We start from the raw sequence: 18,209 nt of genomic DNA on the forward strand, positions 1-18,209 counted from the left end.
GAACGAGAAGCTATTAATAATGTCCTGGTGAGCCCTTCGGTCATAGCCAGGCTGCAGCGAGGGGTGAGGTTTAGGGCGGGTCAAAATAGTTTTTTTGTAGGATGATGAAGTGGAGGGTTGGGAGTGAGAAATGTAATTAGGGGGAGGGGGACGTGGGGAGCGAGGTTCCTGTGTGAGAATCTGATGAATAGTCTGAGTGATAGGGGTTGAAGCCGTAACATCTGCAAAGGAACGGAAGGAAGGGGCATGAATTCTGGCAGCTTCAGAGTAGGAAATGTTGTCTTTGGCCATGAACGCTTTGATATTTTTCTGACGGATAAACTCTGGGCAGTGTCTGCTATTAGCGGGATGAGAGCCAGAGCAATATAAACATTTGGGATCCTCAACAGAGCAACCGTCCCCAAGGTGATCCCCACCACAACGGAAGCATCGTGGCTTAGACCTGCAATTGGGTCTAGTGTGCCCGTATTTGCAGCATGCATAACATTGAACAGTGGGGTAGTTATATGTCTCCACAGGGAGCGAATTATAAAAACAAAAGACGCGATCCGGGAGGACCTGACCATCAAATGTGACGACCACGCTTGATGTAGGGACCCACTCCGACTTACCTTCATTGACAACCCTCCTATTTAAGCGTCTCACCTTCAACATTTTAGCATGGGGGGACTTAAGATTATCGATGACCTCTAATTCTGACCAATCAGTTGGTACACCCTTCACTACCCCCATCCTTGTGATGTTGAAGGTGGGAATAGTAGAAACAAAACCTTTGAGCTTAATAGCTGGGCTTTCAATAAAGATATTAGCATCCTCATGGCTTTCAAACTCCACCGAGATCTTATTTCTGCCAATTCTCTTGATCCCGCCTAATTTAATATTCTTAATGTTTAATTTTTGCATTAATTGACCAAATCTTATGGGGTGAAGGGTGGATCCAGAAGTGGAGTCTGAATCCGTGAAGGAAACATATACCAGATATGGCTCCCTATCTAAGTTGGTATATTTGGAACGTGACACCAATGATGGAGGGGTGACTCGGTCGCGTTTTGTAGCATTAACATTATTAACATCAGTAACATCCTCGTCCTGACTAGGATGCTTTCTCTTATGAGTTGAAGTTTCTGCTTCCATTGCCTCAAATTTAGACAATGGGACGGTCATTACTGTTTCAATTGCAGAAGTACATGAGGGGTCGGGAGGGCGTCCCGGCGGCCCCTGTTTGTCCGCCATGTTTATTTATTGGCATACGCCGACGTTGCACAAAATTAATTAAAATACAAGACTACTTACAGATGAAATGATGAAATGATGAATAATGAAACACAAATCTACATATAAAACACACTCAAAACTAAGCAGGCACCACAGAAAACACCAAAAAAGCACAAATATAGCTCAAAATTTGCGTTGAGAAGAAAACCACATGTGAACACCACCAACTCAAAATTCGAATCCCAAAACCATTTTTGCTCTACGTTAAAAATAACAGTTGAGATTATTTTGACATTTGGAAAAAAAAAAATTGGAGCCGTTCAATATCATGAGGCGCACCAAAAAGGATTGTTATAAATCAGACTTTTTGCTTTGTTGGAATAATTTTGACGATGTGAGATGTTACAGAAAAGAAGGAACACACGATGAAAAATATTCATATAAGCAATTATCATACATTTCATATTTGAACACCAAAAACGATCCATCGATGCACTTAATGACGCCTGAAAAAATGCAAACAGCAATATGTTTTCTGTGAAGCCAAGCTAATAAATATTTACAATTGTTCTATATGACCTATAATTTTCAAGGTATAATCGAAAACACATTTTAATGAATGGGAATCGATTGGTATTTAACCCTGAACTCTATTTGAAATGTACTATGGTGTTTGAAGTACCGACCGGCGGGTAGTCGTAGTACGAGCCCCTATATGACTGACCGTGTGAAACGGAATTAATGACTGTTTATTGTCTCTTTGATAAAATTCACATTCGAACAATAGGTGGCTATAATGTAGACCATTGAGAACTTATTATACATATTGAATGGACTAAAATAACATTACCTATACAAGTTAACGGTATTTACAAATAAAGATAAAATCTTAATTACAATCGTCATCATGTTCCTATGATAGTTATCAAGTTCCTTGTTGGTGCAATAATGAGTGATTTCGTTGAAAAGGAAATATTATTGTTTTGGGAATATGTCAAACGGTAAGTGTCGAACCTCTTTTCTATCACACATGGAGCACGTGGTTTTTGCATAGAGAATCACACATTTACCACAGACTAAACATTTTACAGATTTGTAAATAGAACGCACAGCTGATGCCCTTTCATGCTCTTCAGTAGCGGCTCCCATCCCATTCTTGATAAGCAATTGTATATTTATTTATTTTATAGATTTTTAATTATTCCCAAAAACATTAAAACTAGATGCTCGGAATGATGATCGCATTTAGGGACACTCATTCGTTTTTTGGTACAGGTAATGCAAATTCTCCGAACTTTATCAGTGCGATGGTATTGTTGTCACATGACAAGCCAGGAGAGAGTGCACTGATGATGATTCACGGCAATGACTAATAGATACAGCATAGTTTACCTGCATTCATGCTTGAGTAGCAAGGAAAATTCGTTTGAGAATTCGCTTGATTATGGACTTGTTTTCGGTGACGAGACTCATGACATAACTCTTTTTTTTTATAGGATCTATAAAATGTCTTATAACTATGTTACTTTAATTAGCAAATTTACTAAAAGTACCTATTGACTCCGTACGAACTCTGTGATATTATAATAACTAAAGCAAATATAGGATATCTTTCTTGGACTTTTATAGGTCATAAAAACTCTTCTTCAATTAGCCCTTTTTTAATGAGGTGGTTGGTAATAGGCTAGTTTCCTAAAAAATAATAATTAGTCCGTCTTGTAGATTGTCCAAAATTAAGCGATACGTATTTTTTCTTTTTTAAATTGGATCAGAACTTGTTAAGATATAGCGTGTTAAAGTTGAGTGTGACGTCACAAGTTGCTACAATTTTCAGGACACTGTGACGTAAAAGGCCCCCACTCCTAATTTTTGAAGTGTATTATCTTTGTCATTTTATGTTTAATTAAAAAAAGAAAAAATACGTATCCAATATTTTTTGATTATCTAAAAAGCGGACTAAATATTATTTCATTATTTTGACCCTGGAAACTACCCTATTGTCAAACATTGTATTTGTAGGCATTCTGTTTATGTTTACCTACCTATTAGCTGCCAAAACCCCAGCATGGGGCGGTAATGACGCTATTGGTTGTACAATATCAACATTTTATGAAAACACCATAATTATCCTTACACACGACATGATACATATGGTTACATCATAAATGATTGTAAGAATCGATACACGGAAACGAGGTCACTAACGATGTCAAATTGCCTTAAAGTAGGCCTTTAAAAGGAAAAAAGAAACTGTTTGCTGGACGGACGGTCAGTCGCATTACTTATTCATGTCCTAGGCAGCTGCCTTTATTTCTTTTATAGGTTTTTTTTCGATCAATTTTGAGCAATTTACTTAGAAATAATGCCTTTCCTATAAGCTATGCTTCTATTAGGGACATAACATGCTTTGTTGATTTTATTGTGGGACGAGTGACGGAAGTGCAGTTGCTACAACTGAAGTATTTGCTCTTAGGGCAGATACCTGATGAACGGAAAGTCTGTTAGATGCAGTACGAGTAGGAAGTCCCAGCATAGGTGAAGCTCTGGTTCTACAGGCTGAGGTAATCTTCGGGGATGCGGCAGATCCATAATTGGATTTTAACATAACGTTAACGTAAACGGTAAAATGGATGACCGTGTCTTTAAAGTGCTATGCTATGGAATGTCTCTGTGTGTCTCACATCACAGTTATAGAAGCTACTTAGTCATTAACTTCAATATCTCATGGCGCCATCGACGTTATAAAAGGTTTTGATAAGAAACAATGCCAATAACTATTTGCAATTTTGGGAGGAATTTACGGGCAAGGATTCCAATGCTTTGACGAATCCTTATCTTTTGGTTCACCCTTTGCCATTATTGCAAGACAATATGGAGATAACAGTAATTTCTCTATGGAGTGACTTGTCGAGGATATCCTATAAAAAGATAAACCAGGGAGAAGTGGGCATCAGTTCCTTTAAGGACTTCACTGGGATAAGATCAAAAATCCACTCAAAGAAAAGGTAAGTTTGAGATCCCATTTCTTACTTAACATAAAATATTTTCTTATATAACATTACCTACCTTATGCTTGTTTTTCATCAATCTTTGAATTTTCCTGCCTTACTTTCATGATTTTCATTTATCCCTTTTCAGATGTATCGATCACTAGCAGTGGTCCTGGCTTTGGCCGTTACTGCGTTTTCAGCAGAAATATCTTCATCTTATGCCTTGTTAGAAAAACAAGCTGCATTCCAACCTGAACTAAAAACTGAACACAGAGACCATCCCGTACATGAAGATAATGCTGAACATCCAGTGTATAGACCAGAAGACGGGAACAGAGGCAGAGCAAGGATTGAACCAGTGAAGCCGTTTGGACCGGTCATCAAACATGATGCTATGTTATCTGATCAACCTTCTGCTTCTACTGAAGTTAATAGACTTGTGAGTATAATCATTATACATAAGCATTTTTAGCAATCATTTCGTCCTTGCCCTCAGTGAGATCTGACCAAAGCATATCAAACTATAATCGTATGTAAAAAAATTTGAAGGCGTATTTATGTTTCACCTTTGATTTCAGGGTTCAGATGTTGGTATTCTTGACAATGGATACGTCCCCGGTACCGCTGATGTAGCTTATCCTGACATTCCATACGCTCCGGGCTACCCTTATGCGATTGGCTACCCTGAATCTAACAAGTAAATATGTTTGTTTTTAGACTTTTTTCTATCTTTTGCAAACATTTTTGAAGGTTCTAACCAATTAGCAGTTGTTGAATTTCCAAATACTTGCTTCTTGACTTTACGATGCTGTTCTATGATTTTGTATTGATTTTTAATTTACTGGTCGTGTTTATATTTGTTACATATTTTAAGTAAGTTTGTGATTTAAATGGTCTAGCAAAGTAATTTGTTATACTAATAGAATATTTGGTTTCAGTTACGATTACCTAATGGAGCCTGACACTTCTACCTTCGGTCTTCTGTGGAGTCAAATGCCTTACGCTAGAGTAAGTTTTACTATTCTTACCAATCGATATAGATAATATTATTTTAGTGGTCTATTATTGCAGCTAAATCCTATACATTTTATATAGGTAGTCACTAAATTCTGTAGACTTGAAAATCGAAGCCTTGCCTATCTTTACTTGTCTGCCTTACCTATATTCTTCTTCTTCGTGCTCTGTTCCTAATTTTTGACCTATTAATTCATTGATTTCTCTAATAACTGTCACTTTAATTTCCAGACTATGGTCAGCGCTGTCGGTCACACCATCACCTGGATTTTCAACAGCATCTTCATTCTTATCATCGGTTCTCTCCTGACAGTCGGTGTTTGTACTTACACGAACTTATGTTCCATCGCCTTCCATGGCGTTGGACCTATCCATGAAGAAATGAGATCTCTTATGAACCCAGAAAAGTTGGAAAAGATTATTCACGCAGCAGACTTCGTGAAGTCGGCTATAGACAAATATCAGAAGATACAAAAAGTGAACGATGCGGCTGGCATGAGGAGACGTCGGGCCATATTTAATTACTAAGAATGATTTATTTTCAAATTATTTTGAATTCAGATTTTATATTTTCTTATTAAAATGCTTTAAATTAAATTTACTTTTAATGATGCCTCACAAAACTTTACTTATAATAATATAACGCCTTCCAAAAACCCGGGACTCTACAGTCCCGTGGTCTGTTAAAGACAGAAAAAAAAATAGTGAATATTTCCTGCAGTTTTCTAACACTTATCATCATGATTTAGTTAAAGACTATTCCACCATATGAAGTTATAATCATACACTGCTAGGAGAATAAAATAATAAGGCCATGTTAATTTACCGGAAAATCATATCTTTAGTTATTAAGAACACATATTATGTAGATACAAATTGCAGTTACCTACTACAAACAATGAGCAGGTATAACCTAAGTCTAAATAACTTTAATGGCTTCCTATTGTTATGATAGTCTTGGTATGCAAACTACGAAGCTAGCTAAACAAACATTGCGTAAAGGAAAATGCTCTCGTTAGGCCAACCTATTACAGGAATGGCAAGTACACATGTAACTTTTTTAAAATAACTGTACATTTTGGACACCATTACTGAGTAGGTAAGGGTGAATTAAAACATCTTAATTAAACCTGAAATTTTTAACCACTTGAATAAGCGTGGTGTTCGAGCCATTATTTTTTTGTAAGTAAATTAATTATGAGACAATTATAAAATCCTACTTCTAAAAAAATATAAGCAAAGTCAAAATAAATAGTTATGTACTTGTCCCGCTACACAAAAGTAAGGTAGATAAGTCCTTAATTTAAATGTCGGAAACAATAAAATAAACAGACCCAGCGCTTCATTATATCATTCAATTAGTGGAACCCACAGCAATTTGTAATCCTTACAAAGCATGATTCCAGTGGCTATGTGATTATGAATCATATTCATAAAAGGCCGTGTATTCAGTTAACCTAAGTAGGTATGGTCATGATGACAGGCAATACTTAGGTCAAGGCCTATTATGGAAACCTGTCATTTAGCATGCTTTATGCACTTAATTATAAAACTGAAATGAAGTATAATTTCCATGGCCATCCTGGAATTTTCACAGCCATAGACGAAAAGTCTGTCTATTCTTCATACTCTGGTAGTAGGTACTTGTTGTCACTACCGAGCACAGTCTTTACACACTGGAAGCATATGGACGCTTTAAAAACACAATCAGATCGACAGGCAATTACAATACTACCTACGTACATCTTGAGGAGACGCTTTATTACTGTCCCACAAAAGTAACACGATTTGGACTTGGGTTTCAATTCAATCAAGTCTAGCTTCTTATGATTAATTGGTTGCTTGACCTATGACTAACAAAAAAGATCCTTTATTAGGTAACTACCCCTACAATTTTCCAGCACTAGGTACTTACAGTTCACCTTGATTTGATTTTATCTGATTGCGTGTCAAGTGACAAAGTGTACCTATAGAAATTGTGGTGAAAAAATAAAGGTAGTAATGATACTTTCTTACCCTTAAATAAAGGTTAGGTAAGGTGAAATTTTTCGACTAAAAGCGAATACATTATGATTATCTGATGGATCGTATAATGGTTATAAAAATAACCTTTTACCTGGATTTACTAAGAAACGACGACGACTTGCTAGGGTATTGATAAGAAAAACTGCGTCTCTGGAACGAAAAGAATCCCATTGAAAGTGGGCTTCAGACATCTGATACTATATACCATCTAGGTACAAACGGGGAAAAATTGGTACCCGTCCAATTGTTTCGAAGATAGGTAAATGATAAAATTCTAAACGATAATGGAAACACTAAACCTCTTTTACACAACTGTTGTATGAAAACTGTATATCATAGGAAAAATCGTTGCCAAAATGACTCTATCAAAATCTCAAAAATATGCATTAATTCCTTCCATCCTGTACGTTTTGTGAAGTCATCTGTTGACTCATTGTCCTTGAGTGGAATGTAAGATATAGTGATTATAAAGTCTGTAAGTGTATAATCGGCTTGTTGACACAAACGATTCATTGTTTTTAATAATAGATGAACTATTAAATGTCTGTAACTACTTGTATTTATGTAAATGTAAGACAACGGACAAATAGTATGGTGAATCATTTGTGCGAAGCTACGAGCGGCATCCATGCCTTGTTATTTTTTTGTTAATTTTAACAATACCTATTTGACGTTATTTGTTGACTAATAAAATACATTATGTAAAAACTATTACTGTTCTTGTCCATTTCTTGACCCTTACTTATTAATTGTTAATTCCTCTTTATGTCATACATAATAGGTTAGTTGAAATCACTCAATGACTTACATGTATTTGGAGTATTTGGCTTAAAGTTGGAGTACTCGGAACTATAAACGATATTTACAACTAATCGGGATTTAAACGCGATACGGTATATGATAATGGAACGTGTAGGTACCTAAAAGAAATGCGCATAAAATATGCATATACCTTAAAATAATATACCTAAGTGAAATTACAAAACAATCCTCATAAAAACAAAACAAAGATAAGAAAATAATGCAGACACAATAATGACAATTAAAAATCCTTTTTTCTCACAAAGACTCAATTTAATTGTTTGTTAGTGACACACAAACATCCGGTCAATGGAACATATGTACGGGTAATGTGTCATTGTCGCCTTATCTCGTATTTATATATCAGCACTTATGTTTTGACTGCAGAAATATCTTTCACCAGCACTGCCAACTGCAGTTTCATTTTCACTTTATTTGGAAACAGACTTATCAACGAGAGTGCCGCTACATTTAATTACAGAGATTCGCTTATCAGTATTTTTATCTTCGCTGAAGTGAGGATCATACTTGATATCGTCATTCGTGCATGGGAACCGGGAACCGGCGGGTCTCAGTCACAAAATGGGCAATTCAAAGAGTAAGAAAGTGAAAATTAGTGACGAACAAACACAAAATGTGACGAAGAATAATGAAGAAACCCGTGAGAGGATTAATTCGTTGAAAACTGATGTATCTGATGTGGGTTATAAGACTGTGAATGATGGATTTGACAATGGAGAGAATAAAGACAAGGATAATGCGAGTAGTGCGTCCACGGTGGAAGTGCTAGATGACAAGTGAATAAAGACATTTTAATTAATGTGTATGGATGATCTTAAAAATGTGACGAAACAAATTGTTCGTGTATAAAATTGGATAAATAAAACTTTTTTATTAAGTTGTTTGTAATGTAATGTTGTGTTTTATTTCGATTGGTGCCGATTTTATGGGCTATGAAATAGTGAAACAATTATATCAGTGGTATAAAATTTGGCACATATTACTTATAGGTAGTATTTTTTACTTGGATTATGTGGAGTACCTACCTATTATATTGTATGACTTAAGTTTTTTTAGAACTTCCCTGCTACATATTATACGATAAAATAATAGTATCTCCTCACTCTGCCCTACAGAATGTTATCAATTCATTACAGTAAAGTTCATCAGTCTGCCTGTTGTAAATATGAAGTCTATGCAGTTATACCTACTATTATTTAAACTATTATTTTATTATACAAAAGTGGAACAGAAACACTGAAAATGGTCCAAAACTTATCGATAATAATTGACGTAACAATACCTTTTCAAGTTTGTGATAGTATAAATCCCTCTAAATACTCAAAATTGTCTTTGATGTAAAGCCGTCACATCGATAATGTTCAAACTGCAGTACTTGTTTGTGTCAGTAGGGACCTATTACCCTACCGTCATCAGTAGGTAATTTAGCTTAAAAGCATAACCCTTGGCTGCCAGGTACAAAGATAACCATTATTACCCACCGACCAAATAGTCATTGAACTTAAATACCCATTAAAAATTGTATCAATAAGTTTCGCACTTCATGACCCAAGCCTCTTCTCAAGTCTTAACCTAGAACCTAAACGGGCTTATTAGATTGAACCCTAAGTAAAAGCATTGGTAGGCATGGAAAAAAGTAGGTATCTCTTCCATAGTCACATGTGTTTGTAGGTGACACACTGCCGTGTAATCTTCTAAATATGGAACTTATTTCAGACAAAGAACATGTGTGACGAATATTATAAACCAGATGTTAGTGTGAATAATAAGTCAGTAAATGTATGGTCTTGTCCTATATAAAATATACAGAACGAACATATAAAAACTGCAAATAAATATACAGTTGGCATTGTTTACAAAAACATAGACGAGAAAGAAAGAGATAAGGATTTATCTGCGTGTGAAAATTGTTAAAGTCATTTCAAGTACAGTATGAGTCAATAGATCACTGACAGTTCTTATCTTGCAGACCAATTGTTTCCCAATGGTGAAAGCAAGAATAAATAAAACAATGAAGCAGCAGATTCCTGTACTATTATGTTAGTTGGTAAATGTAAATGCTTTGCCGTATATTGTCCCCGTCATGCCATAGGTCTCTATCAATAAAGTTGTGTGATTCTTGTAAAGACGTGACGAACAATGGTACGGTCAGCTCTTATAGAGGTATTACTTATAGTTCCTGTATTATCCATATTTCATGGTTACCGATTACCACAGCACTCATAACTAATTTGGCACAGATACGTCAATCATGTTGTCTAAACCTCTCTTCACCTAAAAAGATAAGTGCGATCATTACATTCCACGAATGATATAATCGATTTTCAATAAATAAAAATCGATTATCATTATTGTTGTTGCTAATCTAATTATCACATTTTTATAAATAAATAAAAAAAGATTATTGGTTCTGGGAAATTCTGCCGTAGTACAGATCTATAACTTGTTGTAGCTATGTAATTTTTGTGATCACGGATCTAGAGTGAGAGAGTGAAAATACCTTAATACGCACATTATGGTCATCATCACCATTATTAGCCTTTTCATTGTCTCCGAGAAGGGCTCAGGCTTGCACACAAAGAAGGACTGTTAACTACCACGCTTGCTTGCTCAAGGAGAATGACGATTTCAGACTTTTATATTATTAACCACTAGTATTATAGCGCTAGGCGAGAATAGTCTCTGTAGGGATGGAGAAAGAGACCCCTTATATTCCCAGCCCAGAAGCCTACTCCAACAGAGAACCTAGGCTAGTTACCTATGCGTAAAGCTTAGATTGCAACTAAATCGGCACTGATACTGAAGCATTAAAATGCGTGAAACAACAGCTGGTATACATGTATACCATAATGGAATGACCTTGACCTTGAACAACGTGTACAGCAGTCACATTGCATCGGCACAATAATATAACATGTAAGTTATCTGTTGAACAGAAATAACATGCAATTCATGTGCGCCCCGCGTTTATCGTACTTAGTGTATATTTTGATACAATAATAATATATTTTACTAAGGGGTGGAGGACACTGAATTTTAACATTATTCTTATTTTTTGTAATGTTGGCTTTTGGTAGGCGAGTTGATTGATCTATAACATAGACGATTTCTCACTCTCATGAGTGTAAGGAACTTCAGTCCTAATAAGAAAGGCTAAAGAAGAAATTACTCTTACTTTTTGGTGTCAGATAATATCTATGAAGTCAATATACGAGTACATGCCATAAATTAAAAAAAAAATGATGTTAATAATACAAGTAAAGATCAAAAATGAATCGTGAATGCCTGACCTTTTAAATAATATTGCTCCTGTCCAACGTGATACTGCAAATGAAAACAATTTTATCATTGTGTTAATTATATTATTTTGCATTTATACTACTTAGTATATTTATATTTTTATGAAACTATGCAAAATGGGTATCCCATACTTTTAGAAAAAAAAAATCTTTCTTAAGATGTCTGCCATTCATTAGAGATGAGTGACTAAGTAAATATCCAGTGCAGTCTGTGGAACTAGAAAAAATGATAGCAGTTGTATGATAATGATGAGGTTTGTTTGAAGATAAGGGGCTATTAAAAGAAGGCTTGTCACGCATTATAATGTGTAATGACAAAATGTTTGTTTTATGCGTCAAGAGCATGATGATTCAAGATCTACTTACGTGTGAATAATTAGACACACAGATTTTGGTAGGCGTGATAAGTAGCAGCTCTAAGGAAATGCAATGAATCAAGGTTATAATCTCATGATCTAAGTTTTAAGCATAGGTATTGTAAAATGACGATTATAACATGCAGATACCTAAGTACATATATATTTTTATTAGGATCGGAAAATAACTGTGGTGATTGTATTCAGTAGCTATGTATCACAGTTTACAGATTACAATCTCTTTGATGCATTGTTATTTCATCCATTCACTATAATGTAGGTAACATTAGGTACATATTAGACGTATCGACGTCCAGCAAAAGCTCTCAAATTCAAATGTAATAATTTTATTTAGAAATACATATAAAATGGTACTTATCAGATGTCTCAAGTATAACATGACCTAGACAATATTTTCCATATTGTTACTAAGTGTTAAAAGATCCCATACAACCCTTTTCAGCCATGTAACAAAAGACTTCAGGTAATAAGTAGGTATTCATTTCAGTATGATGGTCACGATGACTTGTCGTTATGATGGCACCGCCCAACGTTGCTATGGTACCCATGGCCATAACAGGTTTCGTTCACAATCATAACAGACTTGTTATAAATCAGTATTTCTGTGGACCGTGGTTGACGCGTTGACTTTCGTCCGTCCGTGGAAAGCTCTTTCGCACAAGTTGTAACTTCAACCTACGTACGTTTCACCGTAGGTTTATTTTCCAAAATAAATTAATAAAATAGTGTGCGTACATTTTAATATTTATATTGGTTGTGATAGTGTCACAATAAAAATTCAAACTGGGCCAATGTATGGACAAAACTGTTGTAGAAAAAATTCAAAAAGCGAAGTGAGTTTTGCGTTTTTGAAGATTACATCTGCGATTTCGCATGATTGTTGTTATTTTTGAATTTTATTTACTTACAGATTTAAATTGTTTGATTAAAAATATTAGATTACATTTCTTGATATTTGAGATAAAAGTTAATTAAGTACGTTATTGTCTGTAGAGCGTTCAAAAATAAGATTTACTTTGGATTGTAAACTTACTGTGTAGTGAATTAGATCGATACAATTGCAATTAGTGGCCTTTTTTCTGCATTGTATTACAATACGTGTTCATAAATGCTAAGCAAAAGCATGCATGCGATACAACAATTATGAGATTTTTTTTTGTAAATATTAGCCCGCTTTATTTTGTCTGCACTAATTCAATATTATTATGGCTTCAGATTTTATAGATTACAAAAACTGCAACAGAAGAGCTTCCAGATTTAATTAATTAATTTATAAAAAATAATTAACTATTATAATCGGTTAACAATGAGAGGCATAGCATGTATATTTGCCCTATTACTTTCCATATATATTTCCGGGTAAGTTTTTTTTATTAAAATTCGGTGGTGGATGAGTGAATCAAAATTTTGACGAGTGAGCACAGGTTGGTGGGCACAGATCCTTCGGTTTCGAGCAGAAAAAAATGGGTCACACGTCACAATCACTGAATATTCATTTTTTTATGGCTGTTATTTGAACTAATACCATAACGTATTAAGCATAATAACTTGCATGCTAGTTTTAGTACTATGCTTTGAAACTAGAATAATTTATAAGTAAACACGCAATGGTAAATAGGAATGTAATAAAGTAAGATTTTCTCCGTACCTGCACATTGGTTTATGGTTGCAGTTTCGAATTAAACAGCATTTATTGTCATTAACTGTCAAAAAAGTTTGGCTGACTGGGCTGTTCGTGGTTTGTCTGCATGTTTATAAAACTCTTACATTACCATTATTCAAAACATGATACAATTATCCATCGCGTTTCGTGGCTTGGATTAAAACTACCAACAGGGATTAGGAAAACGTTGCGTTGATGAAGATGGGTATGGGTTTATTTGAAAAAATATTAACGATGGGAATACATAATTTAAATGTTGGATACTTTATTAACTTGTTAATACATTATTGCTTAACTAACACCAAATTTGTACGTAACGGTAATATTTTTTGTTATTCTTATTCCTCGATCTCCAAGTATATGAAATTAAATAACTCTTAACCGAATTGACATGCAGTATTTCGGAGTTGGTTAAAAACCATGATCCCAATTTGTAGATTTGTAGCTCATAAAAGTTTACTAAATTATATTTATCTTTTTGACAGCAACGCAGCAGCACGTTCTAAAGGGAAGATGCCGAATCAGCCGATAAAGCTTTACTACCTGCCCCCCTCCCCACCATGCCGCTCCATCATCATGGCTGCCAAGGTCATGGGGATCGAGCTGGAACTGGTACTGACGAATATCATGGAAGGAGAGCATATGACGCCTGATTTCCTCAAGGTATGTGAGACCAATGTTTGAGGGAAAGCATTGGAAAATACGAGTTTCGTATCAGATACAAAAATGTAAATAGACTTCTTTAATACATATACGAAAAAACCTTTTAACTCTGACAAATACTAATAACTAATATGTTGAAACCCGCAATGAAATCGGTTCAGCCACTGAGATTTCTTTTTTGAAGTCGGTTAAAAATAATATAAACTATTGATTAAATCGTCTCGGCGATTACGCCGATACTTATGTCTTCTGGTACAACACATAACAAGACATAAGTATTAGGCAAATCTTTAGGAGTGAAGTGACTTGATATTAAAGTTGACAAGATTGCATAGATAATCTCGATTGCGTAAGAGATTCTTCATGCATTGGCTTAAAGTCTTAGAGGATGATTAAGCTGACCTATTTACTTTGATTTATTAAGGGCTACAAATTATACTCTAGCATAATTACCAGATTATATACAGATTAGGTTTAATTATTATGAAGTGAAAGTGATTACTACTATTTGCTTTTATTCCCTCCTATTCAATGATCAGGATTAGGGTCTATTGAAATCATGACGTAATAATTCATGATGACATTACATGTTGCGTTTTGCCTTCTATAAATAGTACTCTTGATTTTCGGAGTGGGTGTAGGTACTAAAGAGCTAAATTAGAAGATTGAATGATGGAATCTGATCCAATCATTGTTTAATGTTCTTAGTCAAGATTTCTCTTGTTTCGCTAATGTCTACATTATGGTAAGTAACATCATTATCTGCCTAGCCTTTCCCAACTATGTCGGGGTCGGATTCTGGTCAAACCTCAGTCAGTTAGACTTAAGAGACACTTCTTCAGTTGAAGATAAGAGTTCCACCAAGTTGTAGCCGGTTAAACCTAGATGCACTTTGGGCTTTTGCAGAATTGCGAAGATTCAAAATACTGATAATCAAATAAAACCAGAACAAATAAAATAATGTCAATTCGTTGAAGCAAAATTGTCAACATCGCGTGCTGACATCGCATTTTTGCTTGTGCTAGCAATAAATCATATTAGGGTTCCCTCCTTCACGAAATGAGCTGAAATAACTTTAACGTTAGTTTTTTGTTTGCTAAATTTAGATTACCCTAGTTTACGACTTTCATGGAACTGTTTATTTTCTTAATGTTTGGTTTTGTTTCTTCTAGATGAATCCACAGCATACTATACCGACTATGGATGATAGCGGATTTATTTTATGGGAGAGGTAAGTATCCGTGGTTTAAGTGCTTTTTAGTACTGAAATAGGTAGGTACAGTGGAGCAAAGACACGCTAATGAACTTTATTCCTATTTACTATCAAGATAAGCAAGATCCCTAAAATAAAGTTATCAAGTCCATTGCAGAAAATTAGATTCGGTCATCTTCAGTCTTTATTACGTATCATATCTTTCGTTACTAAAAATATTGATTTATGAATTCTTTCAGCCGAGCAATTCTTGCTTACCTGGTGAATGCTTACGGCCGTGACGATTCCCTGTACCCGAAGAATCCACGCCTACGAGCTATTGTGGATCAGCGACTTAACTTTGATCTTGGCACTCTCTATACGAGATATTATGCCCTCTACGTAAGTTGGTTTTACAGTAATTTATGAAAATTTTGTAGATCAAGAAAGCATGTGGAATGATTTCAAAACCAGCGACCCGCCCAGACCTCGCAAAAACTATGCTAAAATTGAAAAATACATAGTAGTATTTATCCACTATTTAATGGATAGTTATTATAGATATCAATTTTCCTCTTCAATCAATTTGTCTATTCAATAAAACCCCATCAAAAGATTTAAGCATACATAGGGATATAGCCCTATATATGCTTAAATCTTTTCTGGACAGAGAAAGCGACTTTGGTTTATACTACATATATAGTGATAAACCAATGGTACGTAGATTCCCCTACGTAGCTGTGGTTTTAAGGGACATGATACCGATATGTTATTTATTAAATCAATTTCGGCCACCTCTACGGTTGAACGACTTACCAAGGGGAGCCCTGATATAAGTTTAAAAATAGGGGGACCAAGCAGGATAGACTCTCACGAACAAGGTACTGGAATAGATCGATGTTCCTAACTGGCACAGGCATAATCAAGGTACGGGGCTTCAGTCACGATAAAAGAAGATTGTAATATAGCCCCACACAATATGCCAACTAAAAGTTTCATTCGACGGAGAATTAGATGGTTTGATGGGTTGCTGTAGAGATCACATACAGATTATAGACGGGGTTTTCCCTTCCAGGTACCGATACTATTCCGTGGTGAGGAATACGATGATGACAAGGCAGCTAAACTGGATGAAGCATTAGGCTGGCTGGACTCTTTCCTGGATGGACGAGCCTTCGTTGCCGGAGAGAATCTCACGATTGCAGACATCTCTATTATTGTGACTATCACTAATCTTAATGTAAGTTGTGACTTCCTTAATTATTATTACCTTAAACATCATTATTATGGCCAGTTAGCTTCCTCCTTCAAGCAAACGATCTAACAGATGTTTTTGCTTCAAATATTAGTACAGATTGTCGGGCCTGATCCGAAACATGTTCAGGTTCTATGGCTTTTTAAATGCAGCAGTCTGACTTTGTTGTCATAGTCAGATCATCTAAAGATGGAAGCTTATGTTCGAATCCAGGCTTCTGTACTTCATCCCTTGAAGTACAGTTATGAGTTCTTCTATATCAGGAATAACACCATATATTATTATTGTAGGAGATAGGTATAATACTCACACAAATGATCAATGGCAGAGAAATATTTTCCTCGATATCTTGTATATCGAGAATGCGGTATACATTTCCTTCTATTGTGAAGCTAATGTGTTGCTCTTGTTTGTTGATGTTTTTCAACATTCTTGAAAGGTTTTTATCTGATCAATGAATAGCAGATACTCACGAATCATTTGTAACATCCGACTGCGAATACCTTAGGTATAAACACTGCGATTGAGTGAGCATCCTATGTTTGAATGAACTTAGTTAATTTTATATCACAAGTATTAAGAAATTCAAATAAATTTGTATAATATGATGTGATATTTGTCACAAAAGTTTTTAAATATCCAAAACCAGCAAGTAGACATAATTTAAGGTCTTCAATTACCGATTTAGTTGCAGAATAAAAATGATTTCGAATTACTCACTAAAGAATGTTCAGGTATCATTAGAAAGTTACACTTTTTCCTCTGATTAATTATGTATGAATAGAAGCAACTTAGTATCGATTACAAAACCTAGAACAATAGCCTTGAACCACCTTTCAAGATAACCACCAGGTGTGCGATTTCACAGAGCATAAGATATTTTATTGATTTCCGATTTGTAAGAAATAATTAATGAATGAGGTATTAGGATATATCCAAATGGTTAAAGATCATTAGACTGTCGACTATCATGGAACATAATATTCACTCTCAACAGCAATAAACTTTTTTTTATGACTTAAGAAGGCCTTAAGGAATCCTTATTATGCATTTCTTTTTGAAAAATATTAACAGCCAGTTTCTTCATCAAAAGTAAAAGCCAAAGTAAAATTCAAAGTAATGTCTAAAGTAAAAGTAACGGTCAAATTCAGTTTTTCTATTAGTTTTGCTGTCACTTTAGCCTTGAAAAAACGAATTTAACCGTTACTTTTACTTTAGACATTACTTTGACTTTTACTTTTGATGAAGAAACTGGTCGTAAGTCTACTTATTAATGGCGGCTCCATTATGACCCTGTAAAACCAAAGTATCTTTAACAAACTTCTTTTGTTTCAGGCCTTCGGCTACGACTTCAGTAACCATGACAACGTAACAAAATGGTTCGAAAGGACCAAGAAGGCTTTAGAGCCATATGGCTACAAGGAAGTCGATGAAGCTGGAGCCGATATCTTGGCCAACTTCTTGAAGAAAGGTTAATTACTAAATTAAGTTTAATTTCTTTAATTTACTTCAAAAATTTTCTTGCGGAAAAACAGGTTAAAATATTATTTTGTGATTGTGTAATTTCGCTTGTTTATCAATAAAGATATATCTGTATTCTTATATACTTGTTTTATTGTAATACAACTTATTAAATGAGTGACGGTATAATACGATTCTAAAGCTTCGCATATCAGTAAGCGCGTACTTTCCAT

General features: G+C 34.9%; 2 protein-coding genes across 8 annotated transcripts; both read left to right on the forward strand.

The window, feature by feature from the left end:
- Positions 1–1,583: 1,583 nt before the first annotated feature.
- On the forward strand, positions 1,584–18,117 carry LOC110375646 (glutathione S-transferase D7). 7 transcript variants are annotated; one of them, XM_021333848.3, is made up of 7 exons: positions 12,285–12,575; positions 12,958–13,101; positions 13,891–14,068; positions 15,241–15,299; positions 15,521–15,662; positions 16,336–16,500; positions 17,851–18,117. In XM_021333848.3, exons 2-7 carry the CDS (start codon positions 13,049–13,051, stop codon positions 17,989–17,991), a joined length of 738 nt encoding a protein of 245 aa, XP_021189523.3. In that variant the 5' UTR covers positions 12,285–12,575; positions 12,958–13,048; the 3' UTR covers positions 17,992–18,117. The 7 variants fall into 7 exon arrangements, with proteins under 7 accessions (XP_021189525.2, XP_021189528.1, XP_021189526.3 ...); XM_021333847.3 differs by having other exon boundaries at positions 12,285–12,433; XM_021333849.3 differs by having other exon boundaries at positions 12,286–12,421.
- LOC126053859 (uncharacterized) lies at positions 4,334–5,769 on the forward strand. The gene is made up of 4 exons (XM_049837087.2): positions 4,334–4,644; positions 4,784–4,902; positions 5,144–5,213; positions 5,451–5,769. The coding sequence occupies exons 1-4, from the start codon at positions 4,354–4,356 to the stop codon at positions 5,745–5,747; spliced, it is 777 nt and encodes a 258-aa protein (XP_049693044.2). The 5' UTR covers positions 4,334–4,353; the 3' UTR covers positions 5,748–5,769.
- Positions 18,118–18,209: the final 92 nt, after the last annotated feature.

This window comes from Helicoverpa armigera, chromosome 14, assembly GCF_030705265.1.
Source record: "Helicoverpa armigera isolate CAAS_96S chromosome 14, ASM3070526v1, whole genome shotgun sequence".
Classification (NCBI taxonomy): domain Eukaryota; kingdom Metazoa; phylum Arthropoda; class Insecta; order Lepidoptera; family Noctuidae; genus Helicoverpa; species Helicoverpa armigera.

Excerpts from the sequence above, each read along its gene's own strand:
- LOC126053859 (XM_049837087.2), top strand. The coding sequence starts at position 4,354 with ATGTATCGATCACTAGCAGTGGTCCTGGCTTTGGCCGTTACTGCGTTT. Across the intron at positions 4,645-4,783 it reads CTACTGAAGTTAATAGACTT|GGTTCAGATGTTGGTATTCT; the intron begins GTGAGTATAATC and ends CTTTGATTTCAG. Across the intron at positions 4,903-5,143 it reads GGCTACCCTGAATCTAACAA|TTACGATTACCTAATGGAGC; the intron begins GTAAATATGTTT and ends ATTTGGTTTCAG.
- LOC110375646 (XM_021333850.3), top strand. The coding sequence starts at position 2,131 with ATGATAGTTATCAAGTTCCTTGTTGGTGCAATAATGAGTGATTTCGTT. Across the intron at positions 2,217-13,890 it reads TTTTGGGAATATGTCAAACG|CAACGCAGCAGCACGTTCTA; the intron begins GTAAGTGTCGAA and ends TCTTTTTGACAG. Across the intron at positions 15,300-15,520 it reads GGATTTATTTTATGGGAGAG|CCGAGCAATTCTTGCTTACC; the intron begins GTAAGTATCCGT and ends GAATTCTTTCAG.